This window comes from Pyxicephalus adspersus, chromosome 2 (assembly GCF_032062135.1).
Source record: "Pyxicephalus adspersus chromosome 2, UCB_Pads_2.0, whole genome shotgun sequence".
Classification (NCBI taxonomy): Eukaryota; Metazoa; Chordata; class Amphibia; order Anura; family Pyxicephalidae; genus Pyxicephalus; species Pyxicephalus adspersus.
This window is the reverse complement of record NC_092859.1, coordinates 97881583-97907477: the sequence shown is the minus strand read 5'-3', so window position 1 is coordinate 97907477 and position 25895 is coordinate 97881583. Positions and strand designations below refer to the sequence as shown.

The 25895-nt window shown below is 34.8% G+C and overlaps 1 protein-coding gene across 1 annotated transcript in view; it reads left to right on the top strand.

Moving 5' to 3' along the window:
• GRM8 (glutamate metabotropic receptor 8) overlaps nt 1–25895 on the top strand; it is a 500467-nt gene that overhangs the window by 164568 nt on the left and 310004 nt on the right. The window contains 1 exon segment of the mRNA XM_072401591.1: nt 14012–14228. Coding sequence (XP_072257692.1) covers nt 14012–14228 — 217 coding nt within the window.

Sequence of the window (25895 nt, the reverse complement as noted above, 5' to 3'; positions counted from 1 at the left end):
GAATGCATTCAGCTGTAAGCTTATGTAAGCCTGCCATGTAAGCATAGAATGTCAATTTATCACTGGTATTGTAAACCATGTCACACAAAATAATTTTGTACACAAAATAAGAAATATATTTATATATGTGTATGTATATATATATATATATATATATATATATAAATATATATATATATATATATAAATATATACCCTCCGGACCTGAGGAGTGCCGAATTTTTGAATATTCCAGATTTTTGAAGGTTATACTTACCTCCACACACAGCCCATCCTTCCTCTGACAGCAGCCGCGGACATCAGTTTTCAGGGAGCAGGCAGCAGGGTCGTCTTAACTAGGGATGATCGAGAATGCCTCTGACATTCTGGCGAAAATTTCCCCGAACTTCCGATGGGTCCGTGAAGTTTCGGCGAACCGATTTCACGAATTCCATTCAAGTGCAGGTTCCCACGCTTCCTGGGCTGTACTTATCATTGATAAGTACAGTCTAGGGAGCGTGGGAACCTGCGGTCACAGCTGATTGGAGCCAAGCAAGTGCTTCCAATTAGCTGTGACTGCAGACGAACTCCAGATGAACTCTCGATGGAGATTCTCCATTGAGAGATGATCTGAGTTCCTCGAGAACTTGACCTCATGGTGAATCAAAAGGCCGTTCTTGCTTACATGTTCTGAAAGCGAGAAAGGCATGATTCGCTGCGAGATCGCAATTAAAAATTTTGCTCGCTCATCCCTAGTCTTAATGTGTATTTAGTCTAGCAAGCAAGACCAAACAGCTGTTTCTGCAAAACAGTGCCATAAAAACATTAGTGGCCAAACAGTGTACTACAGCCCCTGTATTGAAACTTTAAACTGAAAATTATCGACTGTATATATTTCTATATATATATATATTTTTTTTTTCTTTTTATATATATATAATGCCAATTGTGTTTCTGCTGCTATGTGGTTTCCTAAAGTATAAACCTGCCTGTTTAAGACCATATAGGATGAGGTTTAATGACAAACTGTTAATTTCTTCTTGTGACACCTCTTTTGAGCTTCCAATCACATTTAATTTATAGATGTTGCATTTTGTTTTAAAAATGACATTCTTTTCCAACCAAATTTGTCAAGGGAAAACTGTGAGAAATGTGTCAGAAAGAATTTACTTCTCATTTAAAAAATGTAATATTAGTATTACCCTTTCCTCCCAGAATATGATACATTGGTCATATCTCTTGTGATATGTCAGAGCTTTTCATGTTCTCCAAGAGAGTGTATACAGTAGAAAATGAGATGATTTACCAAGAAGATTGCGCTTTACATTAAAATTCTGTTCACTGTCGCTTGCTTGCTAACAGATTGCCAAGTTCCCCGTCATCACATTTACCTGTGGGAATTGTGGCTTGTCCCTCTTTTAGAAGTAGTCTCATCCGTCACACATGGGCCATCTACTGATGAGCTCCATGTTGGCTCAGCTCCTGGGCTTTTCAGCAAGCATAACTTACAACCTATTTTCAACCCAGGGACCTAAATTTCAAACACTGATCCTCAAGGGCCAGAATTCTGTGTTTTAAACTTACTTTAATTGGGAAGGGTCAGTTAGAATGTTCAGACCAGTTTTTTAGTGACTTGCCTTCCAGCAGAAATAGAATTAAAGAAGGATCATTTCTTTTTAGTGATAAATGACTTTATATGGTGAATGTTGTAACTTCCTTCTGTTTCAATACATTTGTATGCCTGCAAATTACATTGTCCTATTATGTCCTGTCAAAGTGGATTTTACACCTGTAGGCTAGGTCGTTTTTTCTGTGATTCCAGATAAAACAGATACTGAAACCAAGGAATGATTTTCTAGAACATAACGTAGTAAATACGAGGGGTAAATACAAGTAAAAAGGCAATTCCAGTCAACAAGAGAAAAGCATTTCATGTAACCCTGGTCGTGTCCTGTTACTAGGAAAAATGAATTGCAAAGGAGGTTGACTGTGGAAAAGTGATGTAATTTGTTTTTGAAACTCCTAATAGAGTTAAAAAAATGCAAATAATGTTTTTTTAAGATCCCTCAAATATCTGATATTACCTATTCCTATGTCAAATCTAAATAGAACAGGTAGTCCCCGGATTAAGGACATCTGACATATGGACGACTCCTGTATACGAACAGGGCTTCCCTGCTCACTCTGTGAAGGAGAGAGGCTTGTAAGGGGGAAGGAGGCCGTTTGCATGACTTGCAGAAGAAATGTTTTGCTAAACAAAGCTGAGACTGAGCTCTTCTGCCTCCTCTTGTAACTCTTTAATGACCAAGACAAACTCTGCAGTTGTTTATTTTTGCATATCAAAGCACAGCTTGCTCCAGAATGTAAGGAATGTCTAGCCTCCATAAAGTTTTTTCTTTTTTCTGTTTTGTGATGAACTCATAGTGAGGATTTTAAACAGTAACTGACCCAATGCTACCTAATAATATGTTGAGACAAACATCTTTCCTAATTGCATTTATTAAAATAATGTACATGTTCCGAATTACATATAAATTCAAATTCAAGAACCAACCTACAGTCCCTATCTTGTATGTAACCCGGGGACTACCTGTATTTGTGTTATGTGTATTTGTGTTTTATTTGTGTTACTATGTCACTATTTCAGTAGGGCTGTTTGTATGCAAGCCCATACAATTTCCTTTCATTTCAATCAAGTTGAAATTATGAAAAAAAATAATAAAGCATAGTTATGCCATTTAAACTGTCTGATTTATTTAAAGGTAAAGAATCATTTTTGAGTATAGGGAAGTATGGAACAACAGTAAGGGATAGGTGAAGGGCTGACATGTTTGGGACCCCGGGGGGCACATGGATCAGAAATGAAAGGGTTCAGTGGGAGGGGATCAGGGGAGGATAGAAAGTTCTCACCTGCTCATTCTGTGAGAGAAAGAGAGGGAGGTCCTCAAAGGCAGTGGTTGAAGAGTAGCTTTCCTGGATGATGATCCTTGTGTTGTCTCCTGTTTTCAGTTGTAAGGAATATTGATCTCCAATTGTGGAAGTCAGTAAGGGGATGCAAGTATTGGGTGTTGTTCCCAAGGTGTCCCAAAGTGTTGTGTGGCTGTGAACAAACTGGGAGTATGATGGTAGCAAACCCCAAAATGGGGGATCATGGAGATGGGTTTGATGCCTTTGAAGACCTGAAATCCTTGGAGATAGTGACTTAAAGGATACCCTCAAAAAGTTGTTTCAAAAATTGGGGCCGTATGTGGTTTACATTATGAATATATATATGGAAAAGGTTAGTTAAAAAGGTTGTTGTAATATTCAAGTATATACTGTTGATTAATAGTTAGCATAAGTGATTTGGTGAATAAAACGGCTGCTATGGCCATTTACTTTGTAAAAATTGGTGTGTATTTTCGCTTGAGAATTTGGGAGGCGGGGGATTTGGGGCCAAAGCAACTGTTGAAGGTAAGTATGATACCTCTAAAGTCCCCCAGTCAAGAATCTAAATTCACTAGGCATAAACTCTGTATATTCAGTTACCATGAGGCTTATTAATATAACTGGTTTTCATTTTTTAGAGGGAACATTTATTTTATAGTACATATTTTTTTTATTTTAAAATTTAATTTAATGGGTTAATGTAACCTACTTTAACATTGTGTAAACATGCTTAGTAATCAATAATTTTTTTTTTATTGCAGTGGCTGATATATTACACAAGATTTGCACATGAGTTTCAAAGAATTATACTGAGCAGTTTTTATGAAACCGGTTCCATAACATCGCATTGAGGTGCACAGAGAAGAAACTGCTCTTAGGACTTTTGTTAAACTTTCCAATAAAATACTTTAATGAGATAAGAGTTCTAAAATATGTACTCTGCGTATGTATTCCTTCACAATAATAGATACAGCAGTTTTGAAATTGGACAATTAAAGATATAATGACAGTCCTATTTTAACTAGTGAATAGCAAAAATTGAGCTCCAGCTGTTTTCCATTAGCTACTGACAGTCTGATGCACAGAAATAATAAGTTGATGTTACATATTCACACTCATTTTTATTTTACTTTGACAGCCAAAACCTTTCTGTGGAATTGTTTGACAGGCCACTACAAATCTTGTTGATATGCACAATTTAGTTTGGAATCCAATCTCACTCATAAAACGCGGTCAGCCATGTATCAATTATACAAAAGCGATGTCAACTAGCAATGTAACACTATTACTTGGTTTACTTTGAAAAAAACATAATAAAATAAGGTTTGCGCAATCAGTTTTTACCCAGTGAATGCCAGGGGACTGCTTGTTGTATTGAACATTTGTATGATTGTGTAACAATAAAAACAAAAAAATTCAGCATAAAAATGTAAGCTATAAACCTTGAGAATTTAAGTTTTTATTTTATTATGAATCATTTTTTATAGTATACTAAATCACACCATTTTTTGGGTTAGTTGGGGCATGGGATGCAATGTATATTCAGAAAAATGTATCCTCTGTGGTCAACTGTTACTTTCTGCAAAAAAAAAAAAAAAAAAAAAACTAAGGTGGCCCTTTGCACCTTCATACTACTGTCCTGGTGTAATGGGGACATTTAGATTTTTAACCCCAGGTTACATTCTGTTATTGCATCCACACATTTTCCCCACAAAAGAGCCTTTAAAAAAACCATAAAATTATTTTATATAGTAGCTTGTGTAACTACTAGGAGATAGGAACAATTAGCTGATTATTTATAATTGTTTTAGTAAAAGAGTTGATTAACTTATTAACATTAACTTAATAACATGTTCTTTTTGGGTATGTTCACATAGCTTAGCGAGTGAAGTGATGTTCACTTAACTTTAAACATTTCTCTCATATAATTTTTTTTGCATATGACAGAGTTTGTAAAGTCATGAAAACACATCTTATTTCAAGGTATATGAACATTAATTTTGTATGTGAATAATCTGTGTTACTTGTATAGTGAATCAACCCAATGTCTCCATTATCCTCTCCAGACTTTTACCGGTCTGGAAAATCAAAACCGAGAGTTGCCTAGCCTTTATAACCAAACAAAGCCAAAAGTACTTCAGATTTGCTGTAACATTTGTAGAAATTATATTCAGGTCATGATAGCAGTTTTTAAAATATGTTTGGTTATTGTTTGAATGTTTATTTTTTTCTATTTTCTTTCTTTTTGTTTATCTATTTTATCTCTTTTTAATAATCAAGTTTGTTTAGAATTTAGAACCCAGTGATCCCTAACTAATTTGAAAAATTACTTTTAACATAGTTTTAAGCCCTGCAAAATGCAAGTACCCATCCGTGTGAAGCACTTTATTAATCTAGTGAAAAGTTTATGAACTCAGAGACTAAATTATTCTCTTAGTAGTTTGTGATACCAAACATTGGACGATTTATTTTACTTTTATTTGTTTAAATTCACTGTAGCTCTTGGTTGACCTGCAATTGTTGGCAGTGGCCCTCATGAAGATTTTATTTTTGATGTTGGCATCCAGTTTGCTTTTGTTTCTTGCTATATACTTCCATTGGAACTCACAGTGTACAGTGTTTGACTTTAAATGTGTACTGTAGCCAACATGCCTTTCCATTCCAATATGAAAAGGCTCTCTGTGTAGTGATAAACATCACATTGCTTAGGTGGAAGACCATACATTGTCAGTAGTTTATGTTTAAAGTTGGAATTCAGCCTTACCTGAAGTCATTCACAGTTGTGCAGGCTCCTTTCTTGTACTGAATTTGCTTGTTCTGCTGTGCACAGTAAGTTCTCACAATGTGCATCACAAACTGTAACAAGTCAGATATAGCCCATGCTGTTTTCTGGCTGGAGGACATTCAGCATCATCTAGTCCTTTCCTCTCCAGATAAATTGCCCCTGGCCCACCACTTAAAAGTTTTATTTAGTAATTTCATTAGCATGTTGATAAAGAGGGGAAGAAAGAACCTGCAAAAGCAAAATATTAGCAGATAAACGTTCCTCTTTACACAAAGATGATTGAAAATTACTATAAGTATGGATCACCAGTGGAATCCAAGAATTATGTGGATAGCCATCTTTTGATAATGTGTGTCATTTCTTGAAAAATCAGTTATATAATGATGGCTTAGTAATTGTTCTTTCTGGAGGACATTTGATATGAATCAGTGCAGAAATTAACCAATAGAATGCCTTAAAGCACATATCTTTGTATAACACAGTGTGTGCCATCCTTTGGAGAACCAGAAAGTCATATTTGCATTACTGTATTTACAACCAACTTTTCTAGACTTTAACAAAGATGTTACTTTGTAATCGCCAATTATTTGGCTTAGTAATTGTCAGTTGGATGGGCCTGGAAGACATGTCCCACCCTTTCCCTTTGAGTGCTAACCTCTGAGCCACTGTGCTGTTACACTTTGTTGCACAGATGGCTGTGTTTCTCAACCACTGTTCTTCTAGGGTTGCTAAGAGTTCCTTGAGGAATCTGTGACTCTCAGGTCAGTTTTACTGACACCAGTGATCTTTTTGGCATTCTGTAAGAGTGCTATTTCTCCTGACTGGCTAGCAATGTAGGGGACATTCTTCCTACTCATCACCACACTTAGATATAGCAGGGGTTCCCTGAAGACCTGAAAGTCTGCGAAATACTGTCCACTGCCATCAGGCATGTGTACAAGGAACTAATGGGGCCAGGGACAGCACAGTTGTATTGGACAAGGCTTTATATAATTATTAGTCCATCAGCTTGAAAAAAGGGTGCTATCTGGACTGGTGCCTGTACTGGGTGGTATATGGAATGCAAAGTATGCACAAGCACAATAATGGACTCTAAATATAAGAAAATGAGGATTAGGCTGGAGTTTAGCTTTCAACAACAATATTTATTTTGTTTATTTATCAGTAGCTCATACAAATCTTCCAGCACTACCAGGCACTTGATGTTAATAGAAAAGATTCTGCCAAATAGCTGGATCTAAGAAGATTTGAGAGCAATTAGATTTCCTAATATCTAAGAACTTTTTAAAAAGGGAGGATTAGCACAACAGGCTGTTGGTCATATGGAAAGTATTAGTATTACATTGTTTGAACGATGGTATCATTAACAACACACAAACACATTTTAAATTCAACACACTATAAGTTTACTAAGGCCAAGCTTACTGTGCCAGCCATGGTGAGGCTTAGCTCTATCTTCACTGAGGTGTAGCAAATTGATTTATTTACCAATGCTCAGGGGGATTATGCTGACTGCAACTGTATATAGGAATGAGCAATAGTAATAAGAATGTGCAGATATGGATCATTCCATTGTTCTGTTCTTTACAAAGAGATATATTATGATTTCTGCTTCAAAACCATTGCTCAGTTTTGTTGAAATTCTTTGATATTTTTCAAATACACAACAATAGGTTCTGTTATCTGGATGAACAATGTGTGTTTTAGCAGTCATATGTTAGTACAATCATTTTCAAAATCATGTAAAAATCTGATTTGACATAAGTGCAACAAGATCTCATTTCCAAGAACATAACTTTCTTGAAGAAGATACTACCTTTGCTTTTTCAATTTGTCTTTTGAGACTACTTTTAAAGTCAGGTATAGATATTCCAATTGTAATATCAACTTTTATTATGTGAGCCTTTTTCTTATGGATGTGGAATGAGCTGATTTGTCCTAACTGATATAACATTACACTTTGGTATATTATTCTATTGCATAGCTAAATTGAAATTGTTATGCTACTGGTATGTTGTCATTTTATTACAATATGTCAATTTTGTATGCTAAAATATAACAGTAATTATGTATTAGAATATGCTTTTAGCTTCAATAACAGGTGTTTGTATTCACTGTCATCCTTACCAGCAACCATAAAGATGTTTTGCCATGAAAAAAAATCTAGGAATACATTTTAGCCCTTGGGGTGGGAAAAGAAAGGTTTCAACCTATAGGAAAATTTTGTCCTGGGTAGAGAAATCCAGATTTGGTTTATATATAAGAATATTTAAAAGCTACAGCAAATAAACACTGGAGAATAAATATTTATTTTCAGAAACTATTGCATACATTTGGCATTAAGGTCTGCTTGTTCATAGGAGGGTTCAGAGCTGGATAACATTACATTTTGTTCAGTCCCTAGCTATAGTAATATTAAACCCTTTATGAATAAAATTTAGGGGCACATATATCAAGCAACTTTAAAAAAAACAGTATGCATTATAGATGTGTGCTGCACAGTACCAGCTTCAGCACCCTGGTGCAGTTTAATAGAGCTTGTATCACAGATCCCCTCAGGGCTAGGGCATCTGTGCCTCCTTCTGGCTCACCCACCTTTCACTCCCCTGCTCCCAGCACCAAATCTGCTTCTGGATTCAATTCTCTGCATACTTCCTGGTCCAGGTCATGTGACTCTGGATCAGCTGCTCCCTTGCCTCAGAGGACTAGAGTGTTCTGCAGAGCCACTCCATCTGCTGGCAGGCATGTGAACAACATCTGAGACTGTGGGTTTGGTGTCTGCAGCTCACATGGCCTACACTTATCACATGACATCCCCTTTTTAAGAAAGTGGCTGGCAACAGGAAGTTGCCTGTCCAAGGAGTTCCTTGAGGTTCTGCTCCCAGGTTTCTACTGCTCCAGTTTGTGTGTTCTGTTCTTGATCTATCCGTGTACCGACCACAGCTTGTTTCCAGACAATTCCTAATTGCTGCCTGCCCTGACCTTTGGCTTGTTCGACTATTCTTCAGCTCTCCCTTTGACACTACATGTCTGTTCCTGCTAGTCAGCAATCACCTGCCTTGGCAGGCATGGGGGCCGCAACCTGGCAGCAGCTTGCCGCATAACAACCTCACCTCTAGAGGCCCTGGAGAAGACCAAGCTACTGCTTAGACCCTGCACCCCCTGGGTTGGTGACACAGAGGGTCCACCATTTTGCCTTGTGGAACCATGACAGCTTGAAAGAAAAAAAAAGATACATGGAGCAAAGAGAGCTTTATGATTGGAGGGAAGCAGGCCACAAGACCTGTGCTCCTTCAATTACAAAGCCCCCACTGCTCCATTGAGCACAGAGAGCTCTCTGAGTTAACAGGTCACATGAATTGCTGTTCTCCAATCATAGAAGTCTTTCTCCTTGACAGAACCTCATAGGGTGTAATGCAGAGCAGATAACCACGCTTAGTTTTAGAATAAATATGTCTCTTAGCTTGTAAAGGCACTGCGTCATACAACTTTTTTTTTTCATCTTTTGTTGCATCTCTGTGCTGCTGATCTTCTGAAGCCTTTTGGCCTCCTCGTTGCACCCCCCGTGATGGCTGCATTAGTTAGGGCAGGTGAGGTCTGTGTATTGTGTGTATTGTGTGTATAGAAGCCTGGATAACAGAGCCCAGGAATCCATGCGGAAGAGGGAGAGAGTGTAGAATATCATTCTATAAATAAATGCCAGAACTTTCATCACAGGATCTCCAAGTAAATAATAAAAACGGCATTTCAAATTACAGCAACATTGTATGACTAATAAAAGATTTTAGTGATTTCTTTTACATCCACAATACACCTTCCTAAAATAGTGTCACATAATCTGCTCATCAGTGAGGCTTGTTTTATTGAAAGTTCTTTCATTCTTGTCCTTCCCCGTCTTCCTGTTCTGCTTATCCTTGGAGTAAGTTAGAATATCTGTTCAATAGTGTCATGCCGTATTACATATACATTGCATTATTTCTGAAAATGGTAAAAGAAGGCTGAACGGGTAAATGTTGATGAATCGCTTGACAGGACTGCTGTCAGAATCTTCTCTTCCTGTATTTTTTCGTTGTGGATGTTGTTAGGGAGCAGCTAAAACTTGGAAACTAATCTTCTTAGGAACTATGTATTTAGTACAGTTCTCTGTAAAGTCTAGTATCATGTCCAGTCTTCATGTTGTGTGCTGTGTTTTATTCCCATGCTGTACAACCTGAATGGGTTAGTTTAAATATCTATAATTATTATCTGCATAGGTCTGCAAAAATAGAACAAATGTGTTACTGCAGTGGATTTACTTATCCATTTTGTAATCTTACTGTTATGTTTCAAAAACATGTTGAATCCTATATTATTTTACATTTATACCACCAAACGGCAGGTTGATAAAGCAGTATTATGCATAATGTAGGGATAGCATTTCAACATAGGATTAGCATATCAGCCTAGCAACTTTTCTGGGCCAAAGGTGGTATAGCATTATTGAAGGCACAGGCAGAGAGAGAATAAATAAATAATTTATAATCATCATTATACAAAAGTGTATCAAGTAGACTTTTAAATCACCAAAGGACTTTCTGGAATAGAAAAACTTTTACATTTTAACATTTTGTTATGAAAAAAATGTGAAAATGCATTAGGAGATATCAGTTAAATAGTGTGGAATGATTCCTCTTTATACATATAAGAGAACATAGATTAGGTTTTATAAACTAATTTCAGCAATCTTTAATTTTTTATATAATTATATATATATATATATATATATATATATATATATATACAAAGCGGGAGGATAAAGAGAGAGAGAAATGGGGAAACAGGGGATTTACCCATTTCAAACATTGCAAAAAATTTCTTGCTTAATTTATTTTAAAAAAAGACCATTTTTTTATGTTGCTTTACAAAGTACCCCACACTTCCCACCCTTGCCCTTAAAAAACTATTTCACCACAAAGACAGCATCTGGTAAATACAAAGTCTTCAACATTAATAAAATCAGACAGAAGTTTTTTTGCCCTCTCCCCCACACTGTTCAAAACTAAAATTAAACATTTGGGTATCAATATACTTTTAGGTATTGAGGGTTATTAGTTCTGTCTATGGCCCATTTCAGGGGATTTTCCTTTTCTGTCCTGTACCACTCAGAAACAAAGTTGAGTGCAGTTGGCACCCAAACAAAATAAAAAAAAGGTTTAACCTGTCCTCATTCAAAATTTTTGCACTAGCTTAAATGATTTTGGCAACATATTTGCAAACCAGCACTATAAAAAAGATATGTGAGCATTGTTGTCATCGCTTCCAGTTTTCTAGTACTGTCCTACTGTTTTCTGTCTTCTCATACAGCTAGTTTTATAGAATTAGTCATTACACTAAATCCAGTGTTGCACATTTCTAATGGGGCATATGAAGTAATGTATATTGTTATATCCTTTTGCATTTTAGTAAAGCTGTACTGCATATAAAATACTATTCCCCATACCATCATTTCATCCATCGATGATAATCAGACACTCTGGACAGTATCAAAAGCAGATAATGCATCAGGACCCCTGAGTCCAAACTTAGATGTCACTAGCTACTTTACAAAATAAAAACATCTGTGTCTTAAAGGTAAAATGATTGGCCAGATATTTTTGGCAGATGGCAAATTGCAGATGTCACTGTTGGCCAGAAGACAGTAACTGCAGCTGTCACCCAGTGAGTGTTCAATCTCTAAACCCTAAGGAATCCTTTGTGACGCCATTGAAAAGCTTAATCACAGGACACACTTCACTTGAACATTTAATAGAAGAGTGGTTATGCAATACACAAAAATGGAATACAATCAAATAAAGCACTTGTTAGTAGATAATGTGTACCTTTTTTACATACGTTTTTTTTTTCAAAATAAATCCACATTTGCCTCCCCAAACTCGTACCCTCTGTAATTTTTTATATGGCTGTGCTTTTATAACACCTAATTGACAGGCATGATTTCATTAAATGAAATATGTTACAAATTTTATAGTGACTATATGCAAAAATATAAACATTTTGATTAAATGAAGATGTATTTCATATCTATTTCATTGATGACTTTAAAAGAAGAACATTCAAAAACTATTGTAGACGTAGACTTGTATGCTAACAAGATATTTTTTACATATTTACAAAAGACGGGTTTTTATAATATAGGACAATTAGAAGGCACATGGTTTGGACCTCAAGTTGTTTTCACCATACACAGCCTGGATCTAAGCTGAGTTTGTAAAGTTTGGGCCAAGTAGGGATAAAGTATATTTAAAATCTAGCAATTAACTTATTTTGTGTGTTTCCTTTTGATCTGCCATTATATATACTATTATATATGTTAAATATACAAACATGTTTTTTTTTAACTGCAATATATATATATATATATTTATATATGCAACTTCTGATCATTCTGTTATCTCAAAGTCAATAGGCCTGATTTTTAAAATGCTTTCCAAGGCTGTGGAAAATATACTATTATGGACAACATAGGTGATCTATCAAATACTAAAAAGTGTTTGCTATTGGTTGGCAAATTTTAATCCTGGACTAAATCCATTCCAGGTTTTCAGTATCACCCAAGTTCACCCATGATAGTCTATCTTCTCCAGTCTTGGAGAGCTTTAATAGATCAGGCTCAATGAGTCTAACAAGCCTTCCCAGTTATCTTTGAATAACATAAGTTTATGTTGTAAAGATGGAGAAAATGGGGGTGTCTGAGTGGTTTAGCAGAAGATAACCAGTCTGATCTGACACCACCTAGTCCACATGCAATGCTATGTTTTGCCATTCAGTAACTGAGTTTATGAGTACATTTCTGGCTCATCAACAGATATTCTTCTGTACTTGCAGGGTCTTTAAAGTGATAACACATGGGAAATATGTATGTATGTGTAAGTACAGAGATGAATTTCATTTTCTTTACCCTGACATACAATTTAACTTGAGGACTATAATAAGTGCATCAGAGCTCTACAGGAATCTATTATCCCAAGCAGCAAATGTGAGACATTTTACCATGACTCTCATTTCAGAAATAATGTAAGAATACTGCCTACATTACACGTACAACACATTACTTTGGTGAATTAATCTAGAAGAACATTAAGATAGGTCCCAGTGGTATGACAAATTAAGTGTCTGCAAGTATACATTTCACTGTACATTGCTCTTGTTGAAAGTTTTTCTCATAAAGTGCACTAAAGCCCAGTAACTAACAGGGACCAGTCATATAATAGCTTCTTTTATCAGTCTCATGTAGTAAACCCAGTAACTACCTTATAACAACAGATCATCATTTTTTTTCTTTGAGCTATTTTATCAACTTCTTGCTGAATGTTTAATATCATGGTTACTATTCCTTCAATTTAATGCTTTATTTTAAAATAGCAGCTTTATAAATTAGGAAAACAATTTAAAGTGACCTTCATGAACTTGAAGTACCAATAGGGAGCAAAAAGAACTATATTCACTCATGAATTACTACTTAATATAACATTCTGCTAAAGAGCATTGGTATAGTGGTGGTCTGGAGAGGAGTGGGGTTCACTTGTCTAATGCCACAAATAGGTCTTCATTTTCTACAAACCAAGCCATAATGCTACTGCTAATGTCTATTTAAAATGCCAGAACTTGGCAAATATGTTTTCTTTCCCAGTAGGCAGAGTCCTTAAATAAACTTGACATTCATCCAATACAAAATTCTTCTATTTTCAAACCTTAATCATTTACAAGTTTTATTGAATCCCAGGGAAGGCGTACACAGTTACTTACTGACGCTCATTAAATTGTACATGGATTCTGGTGCTTTGAGTTGTGAGGGTGCATATCTTTTTCAGGGTTATGGGTTATTGCTTTTTTAAATTAGTATAAAAATCATGCAAAAAAAAATAAAAAACAACACATTTTCCGATGAAGTTTTCATCTTTTCTTTCTGTATAGAAAGTGATGTTTTTATTTTAATACCCAAAGTATTTTTGACTGATATAATGAGTGAAAGCAATTGATTTAAGATTTTCTGCTTTATCTATTTACATTCTACTCACTGTCTGCTTCTAACCTAATGAAATTACCTTCTTGATTGTAAAATAATAATATAGAGATAATTATGAAAAAATCATTTTCGCTGAAAATTAAATATTTTGATCTGCTTAATATAAATGTCAGAAACATGCTCAGTTAACTAATAAATAATGTAAGTTTAAAACTACACAGGCACAAAATGTTCACAAAATAAAATGTTTTCCATTTAAACTCATATAAAATTTAATATAATAGTTTATTCTTTTTTTCTTTTATCTTTTGCAGATACCTCAAATCAGCTATGCATCTACAGCTCCAGAGCTAAGTGACAACACTCGATATGACTTTTTTTCACGCGTTGTCCCACCTGACTCCTACCACGCCCAGGCAATGGTTGACATTGTAACTTCCCTAGGTTGGAATTATGTTTCTACATTAGCTTCAGAAGGGAACTATGGAGAAAGCGGAGTGGAAGCATTTACACAGATATCCCGGGAAGTTGGTAAGGTTCCATTAAACTGTACTTTACACTTGATGCTTAAAAGCTACTAATGTGTTACATTTGTAAAAACACACTACACTCTCCACGGAGCAACAAATGTAACTGGATAGATATATGTGACAGGTTCTATTGTGCAGCAACTCTAGAGCTTAAGTACCGTTTGCTAGTCCTATTTATCCGAGCATTATTAATGGTAATTTTCTCACAATAAGCCTTTCTGACAATTGTACATAAGCCACTTGTTTGTGATGGCGGTTAATAGATTTTTATTCCTATTTTGATGTAAAGCACTGCGGTAATGCCTATTTCTAATAAATGCTATGAATTGTTAAATTCATCCACTTAGTACTGCTCTTATTCTATTATGCCTGCTTTTGCATACTTTTTTTTTCTTTTTTTACTATTCAGTTTTTTAAACAATACACAAAACTTCAGTAGGTCGGATTTAACTACGCTCATAAAATATCATATTTTGTAAGTAACGCTTGTATCTTTCCAAGTTGGACTGTGATATTTCACTTAGAGATTGCTCATTAGAAGCAGATGCAGTAGTATTTTCTTTAAAGAGAAAAAAAAATTATGTATAGGACAGAATGAGCAGAGGTAGAAATGTATGAATTTACACAAAACGTTCAAGGTAACAAAAAAGGAAGGGATCCAATGCTTTAAAGGAGTAATCCAGGCAAAAGTAATACGCATTGACTCACTAAAGTAGTAAAGATTGTTAACTCAGAAAAGTGATTAATAATTAAATTCTTAGTAAATCAATTCCATTTCCAATACATCAAAATGTCAATGATTTGCTGCTAATATGTGTCAAACATTGATTGTATATCTGCACTTAGTCTCCATGTGCACAGCCAACTAGTTAATATCATTGTAAAACAGCAAGACATTCTGCTGGTTTTACATCCTTAGTCAATTATTCTTTATTTTATATATTTTGTAATAGTAATGCTTGTATCTTGCCAAGCTGAGTTGTGCTGAGCTGAGAAATGATGTGTAGGACAGGAGAGATGGATGGAGGTAGAAGGTAAAAATCAAACATGGGAATAAGCTAATTTATTATCCTTTAATAGGAATCATGTTTTTGCTTCCGTCAAAAATATTCAGATTTTTTTAGTTGTTTAGTCAAACAATTTACTTGACAATTGTAATTGGATATAAACCATAATAATTTTGATTGAACTAGCTCAATGGTAATTACTGTATTACTATACTATACTATTACTGTACTATATTTGTTTGCTTAATAAGGAATCATATGAGTTGAGTAGCAGATTGCATACACCAATAGTATCTAACTGTGAATCTGTATCTTGGTATTTACATTTTTACCAAATGTGCTGCAGCGTTGCTTCTTTAAATTTGCCAGATTGCCAGATCTAATAAAAAGGAGATCTAAATCAATTACCGTTAAAGAGGAAGATAGTTGCAGAGTGAAAATTTGAACTTGGAGGGAGAAAACTGGAAATATAATAACTTTATATAAATTTAAAAATTACTCCTATAAAATACTTTTAGGTCACCATAACAAAGGAGCATTCCTTGCAGTTTTGGGAAAAACAGCAACCTCTAAGCAGAAAGGTTACTTTACCCTAAAACTTGAGGTAAAGCTCACCTTTTTACTTTTTCATAAAGGGGTAGACAACCCTTTTTTGTGGGGTAGAGGTTATAAACCCTTCTAAAAAAAAAATAAGCTAAAACTAATAGGTAATGTATAAGGAAAATACTGCCTCCTCCACTTAGTGATTTTGAAAAAAACAAATATTTCTAAATATTTTCTGAACAAAGGGTGTTATTTACTTCACATAAGAATTGGATAATAGGAATTAGGACAAGGAAGGGAATCTGAATAGAAGTTAATTTCCAGAGAGGAAAAGAAAATGAACAATTAGACTAAAACATCAGTTTCAGTATTTTTATGCCTGTGGAATTACAATTAAATATAAACCTTCTAAATAAAAGGAAGACTAGATATTATTGAAATGTGTCCTGTGCATATGATTGAGTAATGTTGTGTTAAGGGAAGTATTTAATAAATAATTTCACAAGAAGAAATAAATGTTTTAAAGCATTACTATAGGCAAAAGTAATATGAGCTGAATTACTGAAAGAGTAAAGAGTCGGCATAGTAATTATAAACTAAGCAGGGTAAACATTCTCTTTGCTCAGTACTATACATGCTATAAATGCTATGACTCATATCACAAAATCTCAATTATATGCTGTAAATTTATATCAAACATTTAAGTTATAGCTGCAATTATTTCCACGTGTACAGCCAACTAAAATCATTAAAAAATGGAAAAATAGAAAAAATATAAAAATCTTTTGGTTTTACTTACCTAATCTCTTACTCTTTCTAACCTTTTCTTGGACCTTTCCATAATATTGATTATGTTTTGTCATGTAATCCCTGCTATATTCTTGACTTGACATTGACTATGCTAAGTTCTATGTTCCAAAATGTGTGTTATCTTAGTGCATCTTCAAACAACCATATTGCAAATGATATTGTACTCCAACAATCTGCTGTTGCTGATGTGCAGATTACAATTCTACAACATCTGCTTACTGTTCCATCCTGCAAGATGACAGGCCATGGAAAACGAGTGATGAGTTATATCTCTGTGTGGCAGCATATATCTAGAACTGATATCCATGACTTTTTGTGACTTCTATTGTCCAGTTGTATATAAATAATTATTACAAATTATGTAACTGAGTTGTATAAACATTTAGGAGGACAGTTAATATCCTCTGTCTCTACTTTGGGAGAAATCTTTTTGAACAAGAAGTTTCAGGTGAACATAACTAAGAACCTGCCAACACAGTGTGTCCCAGGAATTTTACTGCACTGTGAATATATATATATATATATATATATATATATATATATATATATGTCTGTTTTTTGGTTTTTGCCTGCACAAGAGACTTAAAGCATTTGCTCGGCCCCACAATTTTGGCTGTGACTGGACCACAAAAGAGAAGCAGCAGAAAAATGAGCTCTGCAGCAAACCCTATTGGCTTGTTGATTTATTTTCACTCTTCCAGCTGGGGCTCTTTGTGCTGCTTCTCTTTAAATATTTATGAGTAAGAACAGCAAGAGGCTTAAAGCAGGTAATACTCACATTCTTATACTTTTAAAATTCCTTGTTTGGTTCTGCATTCATTTAAGTATCTTTCTGGAGTTCAGCTTTAAACACATTAATCTAGATTCAATTTAGGAGCATAAAACATCCCTGAGTTTTTAATTAAATACGTTTTTAGACCCTGGAGCTTCATAAAAGAACAAAATAAGGAACGACACTGCAAGAAAAACCTGTCTTGATAAAAATATGTGACATGCCACTGCTGACCTGTTCTTCTAAAAATGGTTTTTGCATAGCATTGGTACTAATCCAGCAAAATTAGGATTTTTCTTGTAACTGACCTGGGCACATTTTGAAGAATGCTGACTTCACTTGTGCATATCTTTTCTTTATTACTAACATTGGAAGTAATAAAATCAAAGACACTCTTGCAAGGTCAACAATCGCACCCTCCATATTTTTATTTTTAGTTTAACTTTCAGCAGGGTTCTCAATTCACAGTATTGCTTTGTGTCTGTCAAAAACCCACAGACCTTTGGTCGCCCACCTAAAGAGTATTGACATGCTTTGGTAACCTATATCATGCCATTCACAAATCCTGGGAGGTTTAAGTTATTGTTAAACTATACAATGAGATACTGTATGTGATATAAGCTGACTATATCAGCATGACCAGGATCTTTAATTTTGTAAATCTCTGTTGATCCAGAAGCCATTGGATAGGAAATCCTTTTGGTAGGGTTTTAGCACTCTTCCCTCTGCAGCAAAATCACTACAGCATTGTCAGCTTTGCAGCTTAGGTTTTTGCATTGTTGATAGCCCGATCTGTGAAGAGCCAGACTTTGCTCTATTCACATACCTTTAGAGAGCATTGCTCTACCTGCAGGGAAGAACATTGGATCTGGTTTATTAAAGCTCTTCAAGACTGCAGAAGGTAGACTATCATGGGAGAACCCAACTAATAGCAAATGATATAAATTAAATCCAGTCCAGGTTTATTGGATCTATCTTCTCCAGTATTGGAGAACTTTAGAAAATCAGTCCCAGTGTATCAAAACTTTGGTTAGTTCTTTAAACACCCAGCTTTGCCTAACTGGATTCAAAGGAAATCCAACTCCTCATCTTCATGACCATGCAGGTTTATTACTCTTTAACTGCATTAAACTTTAACTGCTAATACAGCACATTTAAAGTTTTTTGTTTATATCTTTATATCTTAGTAAGTTATGCTTTACTAAAAACATAAAATGTTTGGTACAACTTGTTTAATTATGCAAAATGTTTTGCTGTTCTGCTTATGTCTAGCAAGTAGCCAAATATGAACAAACTTCCCATTTACCTTGTGTTTGTTTTATCAGCAACAAATAAAGTAACTAAAATACATTGACTACCTAAATATAATAATATCCCCATGAAAGCTGACTCTAGAAAATTTGGGAGTAAAGTAAATTTAAAAATCTTGTATAAAAGGAAAAGATCTGCTACATGAGTTTCAGCATCAGTAAATACAAGATATGGATGAATGGTTAGCTGTAATTTGCTATAGCTTCAGGAATGACATCAGCTTAAACCAATCAATTCTAGTTTCATGTGCTTCATAAATTCTACATTCCATAGTAGATCAATCAGGTAAATCAATGCTAACAAAACAGGCATGTGCTCTCAAATGTACACGTATTAAATAATACTATAATTGTATTGGATAATATGATAATAATAATAATGTATCTAAAATTCCTCCTTATTTGTGACAATTGGCACTAGGACAGAAAGTCAGGACAGTCAGGTGTTTTATAGAAAAGTAGGCAACAGAACGTATTTTAATTCCAGTGACAATTGTGTGACAATTTGGGGCGCTTGCTTCGCAACGGGACCTTATTCTTCTCAGTGAGACTGCAAAAACACAAAAAGACAAAGATTTTATGGCCAAGTTGAATTACCTGCCTTATTTTACTCACAAATTACAAAATATTTCAATTTGACATCAGCATAATGAGCACTAGAGATAAAGGACAGGGACATAAAATTTGCTTGCCCTTTATATAAAAAAATACAGTTGTGAGGCACTTCATGTATTGTGATTTTCAAATGATAAAAAATGATCAACTGGTCCTGCTGATCCCCCTTCCACACACAAATCTCCCCAATGAGGACGCATTCACTTGATTCTACCTCCACCACTTCTGACCTCCCCAGCACTTTTAATGGCAATATCATTTAAAGGGGCTTTGGAATTATATTCACAAAATACCAAATATTTGGTTAATTTTTACATACATATTAAAACAATACACATATCTAAAATTACCAGCTTGTGAAAATTGCATGTCCATCCCTATTAGTTGAATCACAAAATACTATTGGATGGACTGAGGATCTGAGCTTTACCCTCTGTAAAGGTCAGAAAATTCCAATGACTGAATGTACATTAAAAATCTGAATAAATACAACATATCTTAGTATACCTTAGTCTTAAGAATATTCAGAATATTTCAGATCAGCAAAGTTTTTTATGAAAATCATATGGAATACATTTAAGAAAATTTTCCATTCTGCACTTGATCAGGCATTGTTTTCTGTTCTTTTTTTTTGCATACACTGGGGTCATTTTGCTGTAAGAGTTGTTTTCAGGAGGTGAAGGTTTTACGCACCCTGTCCTTTTGATTATGTGAACAAAATGTTTAATTTGAAGTGGAAAATGAAATGTGCATGCAGCTAAGAGATTTCATGGTGCATTATTTCCATATAAAAGGAGGGTGTTGAATAATTTCTTGTAATAATAGCATGATGAGTGTCATGCCACATTTCCAGAAGGAGAGTGCAAAGTATAGAGCTATTTTGTATCAGCTGCCTGCAAGAATTATTTTACCAGGGGCTTAGCAAGCGGGTAATTTATTAAATCAATACATTACATGTAAATAGTTTTAGGAGACTTTGCTCTTAGTACTTCATAATACACTTAATTTATTTTTAAACTGATACTATTCTAGAGGTATCTGTAGAAGCTAACTGTTTGTGGGTTCCCCCGACATCAGCTAAAGCTTCATCTAAGAAAAAAAAAATTAGACTGACCCATTCTCCATAATAAAAAACAAATCTAACGTGACCCATTTAGAATTGCTGTGGTAGCATTTCAGATACATATTCAGTTTTTGGTAGATGCAGCGGAGTCAACACACCTAACACCTTACACCATATAAGTGAGATCCCTGAGCTTAAGTTTCTGATTTTGCATACCAGCAGGGGCCATTATACCCTATTGTAGGTGTTGGATTTTCAATATATATTATAAAGTACAAATGTTTTCCAGAATTGAAAGAAGCCAGGAAGTACTTAGCCCACCAGACACAACCTATTCAGGATCCACTAAAACATAAAGATTGTTTTAGGGCTCATTTACTCTTTACCATAATCTTGTGCCCAGGCTGTGAACATCCACATGTTTACATATTCTTAAAAAAGTGACATTGCTGGCATATATAGCTACAGACAGTGTTAAACAATATTTCTCAAAGTTCATAAGAAAAGCACACTAGCCAAGTTGTAAACAGATTCCTAGCAGGCTGTCATTATGTTCTTTCTCTTGTGAGGAGTTAAGCATCCTTTCACCCCTTTAAATATTAATAAATACTAGGCATGCTGTATTTATATTAGAAGGCCACTAAGCATCTGTCTGCACCTGACCAGAGCAACTTAGTTATGAACTTTGAGGATTAATTACTCCAGTGGCTGCAGCTACAGAGATATATGATCGCTTTTTTAAAATGTATGTACTGCTTGTTAAATATATCTAAATACATCAATATTTATAGTCTGGGTACAAGGCTGGGGAGAATACACTTTTGATCTAGCAAACCTGGAATGGATTTCTTCAGTGTCATTTGCTATTTGCTAGCAAATGTTTTAAATCCTGCACCAGATCCAATCCAGGATTACTGGATCAACCAGCTTCACTAATTAAAGTTTACAATACAAAAACTCAATATAATTGAACACTGAGTTTTGCAGAGGTAGGAGGAAACCACAGCAGTTTGGATGTTAAGGATCAGTTGTGACTTCTTGGAAGTTTTCCCTTCTGAGCTCTCGTTTTGCAATTTTGGCAGGCAAGACTTGGGAATGTGACGGTGGCCTTTTATTTAAAGAATGTGTTTCTTCTTGTGGCTTGGTGGCGTTCAAAAGTCTTGGAAACTAATCTGTACCTCTCTTCCCACTACTGGATAAAAAAAAAAAAAAGTTCTGTTTTTTTTCAGGAACATCTCTAGATTCTAGTACTATACTTTGTACCCACAGTTTGAGTAGGGGTCTAAATAAATATATATATATATATATATATATATATATTGCACAGTATTTCTAAAGGATACACAAATAGGTGCATGAAACATTGATGGTCTGTGCTGGGGTACAAAACCTGGTCAGTCCACACTGAGGAGCATAGTACTTCTGCTTTCCAAATAACGTCTATTCAAGGTGCCAGAATAGGACCAGAACACCAGACCAAAAATAGTCCAAAGAAATATACACTTTCATCAGATGATTCAAAAAGCAGTAAGTTCTTTTCTGAAATACATTTCCCTAAAGCCTGATGAAGAGGGAAATGATTTGACCTTCTGAAATACTTTGGATTTTTTCCAAAACCAATCCAAGTAAATGGGCACCAGCTTACCCTTAACTTTGCTGCTTAGGTATTGTGATACAAGGTGTATGATCCCTACACTCCAACAGAAAGAAAGTGTAAATCCTAGTAAGATCATCACACCCAGATGATAAAACAGTTTTTGAATAAGTCACAAATCAACCAAAACAACTCAATTTACGATTGTATGTATGATCTATATTTGAGCAGTATTTTCATTAATTACTTCCCAATACTACTCACTAGAGATTCATTTGTTTTATATCTGCCTATTTAATTTATATTTAATTGTGAGCAGTGGTTTAGATTCATGTTTTGAATGTGGTAAATGTTGGTTCTTTTTCCCCCTACTATCTGTTTTGATGTCAATCAAAAGTTGGAAGGACAATGCTTTTTTTTTTGTTAATTGGTTAACATTTTTTTGTGCTTTGGTCTGTATTTCAATTAGATATATATTAGATATAATAGTAAAATCATAATTCAGATCAGTTATAGAATAAGTGAATTATACACAAAATATTTATGAAGCTACGATTGTAATATTGACTAAAAATATTTTGAGAGAAAATCACATGGTGTAAGCTTAAATATAAAAGTGGGGGGTTGCTAATGGCTTTACAATCGTATGCCTCCAGATTTCTCAGTCATGTGCGCATTGTTACAGCTTGGAAAATATCCTGTAATGTCTTCTAGAACAGTTGTTGAACTATAAACTTGGGTACGCATGGTGAATTTATGTAGACTTCACTTGAATAAAACTCTTACTATTTAAAACAAAAAGCCTATGTACATTCAGTTAATTTCATGCTCCAAATGTTCTGTATTTTATACAAAGGCATGCCAGATACAGTCCCAGTATGTTCTCGGTTTAAAAGGCTTACATAAAATCTTTGTCAAATCTTAATGGATGAAACAAATGGTGAAAGTGGTATGAACTACCCAGAGACTCATTCATAATTGACCAAATGTCGGCAAGTTAGAAAACAATTAGTGTTGTTTAGCGTGATAAAACTTGTTTGATTACAAAGCTGGTTTTGCATGTGTAAAATTTTAAAAAAATGCAATGTGTTGTTGAACAAATGCTTTTTTATAGACTTAGCTGAGATGTAAGTAGATTGTACAGCAAACAGGTAAAAAATATGAGCTGAATTAATACTTTGTTTATATACTTGTGTCTTAATAAATCACCAATCATATTCATTCTACTCTGTTACTATCTATCTATTTATCTATCTATCTATCTATCTATCTATCTATCTATCTATCTATCTATCTGCTGTATCTATCCATCTATCTTCTATTGATATTCTTCAGTTATTAGAAAATTTGTGCCTATTATTACTGTGTTCTCATGCTCAAGTATTGCAGTCCTTGCTGAAAAGCAAAAGTCCTGTTTCTGTGTATGCTATGGCTCTGATTTATTAAAGCTCTGCAAGGCTGGAGAGGATACACTTTCATCAGTGAAGCTGGGTGATCCAGCAAACTTCGAATGGATTTGGTCCATAACAAATGGCTAATGACTTTTAGAAAATCCATTCCAGGTGGAGTCACAAAGAATGAATAAGCACAGACACAATAAAAAGGAGCTAAGGTCTGTGATGTATTATGCATCAACAGTGGTAGAGGAAACTGATTACGAAGGTTAGGGAAAAATTTGAAAGACAAGCTCATAATGGGGGAACAAGATTTTCATGTATGAATACAGGACAGATTTCAGAAAATGGGACTGATCCAGGGTTTCCGGCACACTATAATCAAAGCATGTCTGCATTGGGGAGGAAACACTGTCTTACTGAACTGTGAATGAAGTAGATAGATCTTTCGCATGTCTTCTCTAAACTAACATGCTCCTGGCTCCTTCATTTAAGGCATTGCCTTTATTGAAGAAAGGATAATAAAAGGGATTACACAGTACATGTATTTCTTATTTAACAAGCTACCTGATTACGGCACTTACGAGAGGCTCACCAACAAGTACACTGTTTAAGTACTGTATGGTGTACTCCCATCAGCATCTCCCCTTCAGTCTTCTCAGCTCCATCTTCCTTTATTTGTTGAGATCTTCCCTCATCCGAGTCTGCAAACTTGTCACTGACAGACACTGCACGCTACTATTACTATTCTCCTTGCTTAACGACCAATTCATCTAATGACAAGGCCATCATAATAGTGGGGAGCATCTGTACAGTAACAATTATAGGGGAATGAAAATTTAATACACATATTATTTTTAAGATACTTTTAAGGTGCTAGGTTCTGAGTTACTGCCTATGTTCAACTTTAAATTAACCTCAGATAATATTCCAACCACTGTTCTTGTTAGTAATATGAAACCTTTATTTTTTAAACTAAATAGTGGTGGTCTGATAGTTCAGATTGAAGTCAATTTTGACTCAGATCAGAGCTATTCTGTCCTTGAATTATAACTCTCAGAGCCTAAATTTCAAGTTTGGATATATTACTGTATCAATGATGTCATTCCTCCCATTTTATTGTTAGAAGTCAAGCTAGATGTGATGAAGAATGTGTGAAATACAGAGAAGAGTCTGGCCTCTTTATTACAAGAGAAAAGATTAGCTTTACTGGAGTAAGGCTAATCATACACAAGATAATCACAAAAAAAAGTTGTATAATGCAAACTGCCTGTGAAATTAATTTTCACCTTAATGAACACCTAGTAGAGTACGAAGTACTCCAATACAATTACAATATTTCATTATACAGTACATATTGCTTTTTCTTGCCGCATGGACCATGGCCACTCTGATTCCAAGAACATGCTCACGTCATCCTGGTGGGCGTGTGTCGTGCGGGACCCACACAAACCATGCCCACCCTAACCCTGTCCATCCTAAATGGTTGGCCCCCACACATTTTCACCTCAACAAATCTGGCCCTGTTTGCAAAAAGTTTGGACACCCCTGATGTAAGGTAAAAATTCTGTTTGTTTAGGATTTTTTTAAGTGGAACACCTTTTTTAAAAAAAAAAAAAAAAGGGTGCAGCACCTCCCCCTAAATCTCGTTAGCCTATGCTGTTTTGCTGAATATTCAGGTCAATTACAAAAATATAAACATTGTACAGGTGTTCGACATGAAATATGTTGTGTCTTGCCTTTCACTGACAAACGATGAACCTAAAATGCAAAGGGTAAAAGGGTTAAATCATGGAGTGACTGTGATATCGTAAAAATAACTTTTACAAATATTGATTAGCTGGGTATGAAAGTTGCCTTATTTATTTATAAACTCTGGTCAGAAAGAAAAAGCATTACACAAGTTATATGCCCTGAGGTCAAACTAATTCTCAGTTGGGCAACTTTATCTGTTAAGCGGAAATCCTGAGAGATTGCCACTGGGGTCACATATCATACATTTCAAGCAGAAGCTGTACTTTAGTGATGAGTAGCTTAATATTATTTCCTCAGTGGTATGGCATATTACATTTACTACCACCGCCGCTACTTACAATTTAAATGGTTTTGTTATATCCAGTGTGACTGCCACACATTGCTGCCTCTGAATTTCACAGCAATATATTAATTCTGTAAGTGAGCATATAATACCATCTGCTCATTGGAAGGCTGTACACATGCACCATACAGACACTTTATTGCCAAAAGGGATCTAGGTTATTGCTCACCAGAGCCAAGTGTTATTTTCCAAGCTGTAAAATACTGTACAAAGCAAAATACATTTTTACAGACAGAATTTAATGAAAACATGTTTACTAATTACGTTAAAAGTTACCTAGTATTGGTAAAAAAAGAAAAGAAAGCTAATTTTTTCTTATGCAATTTTCATGTTTTATATAATTTAAAAGCACCTAATAAATATTACATTTTGATATGAAAAGTTTAGTAGTTTTGTTATGCAGTGTCATGAAAGCTTTATCTTCTTTGTTCATATTTTTCACCTAAATATTCACACTCTCTG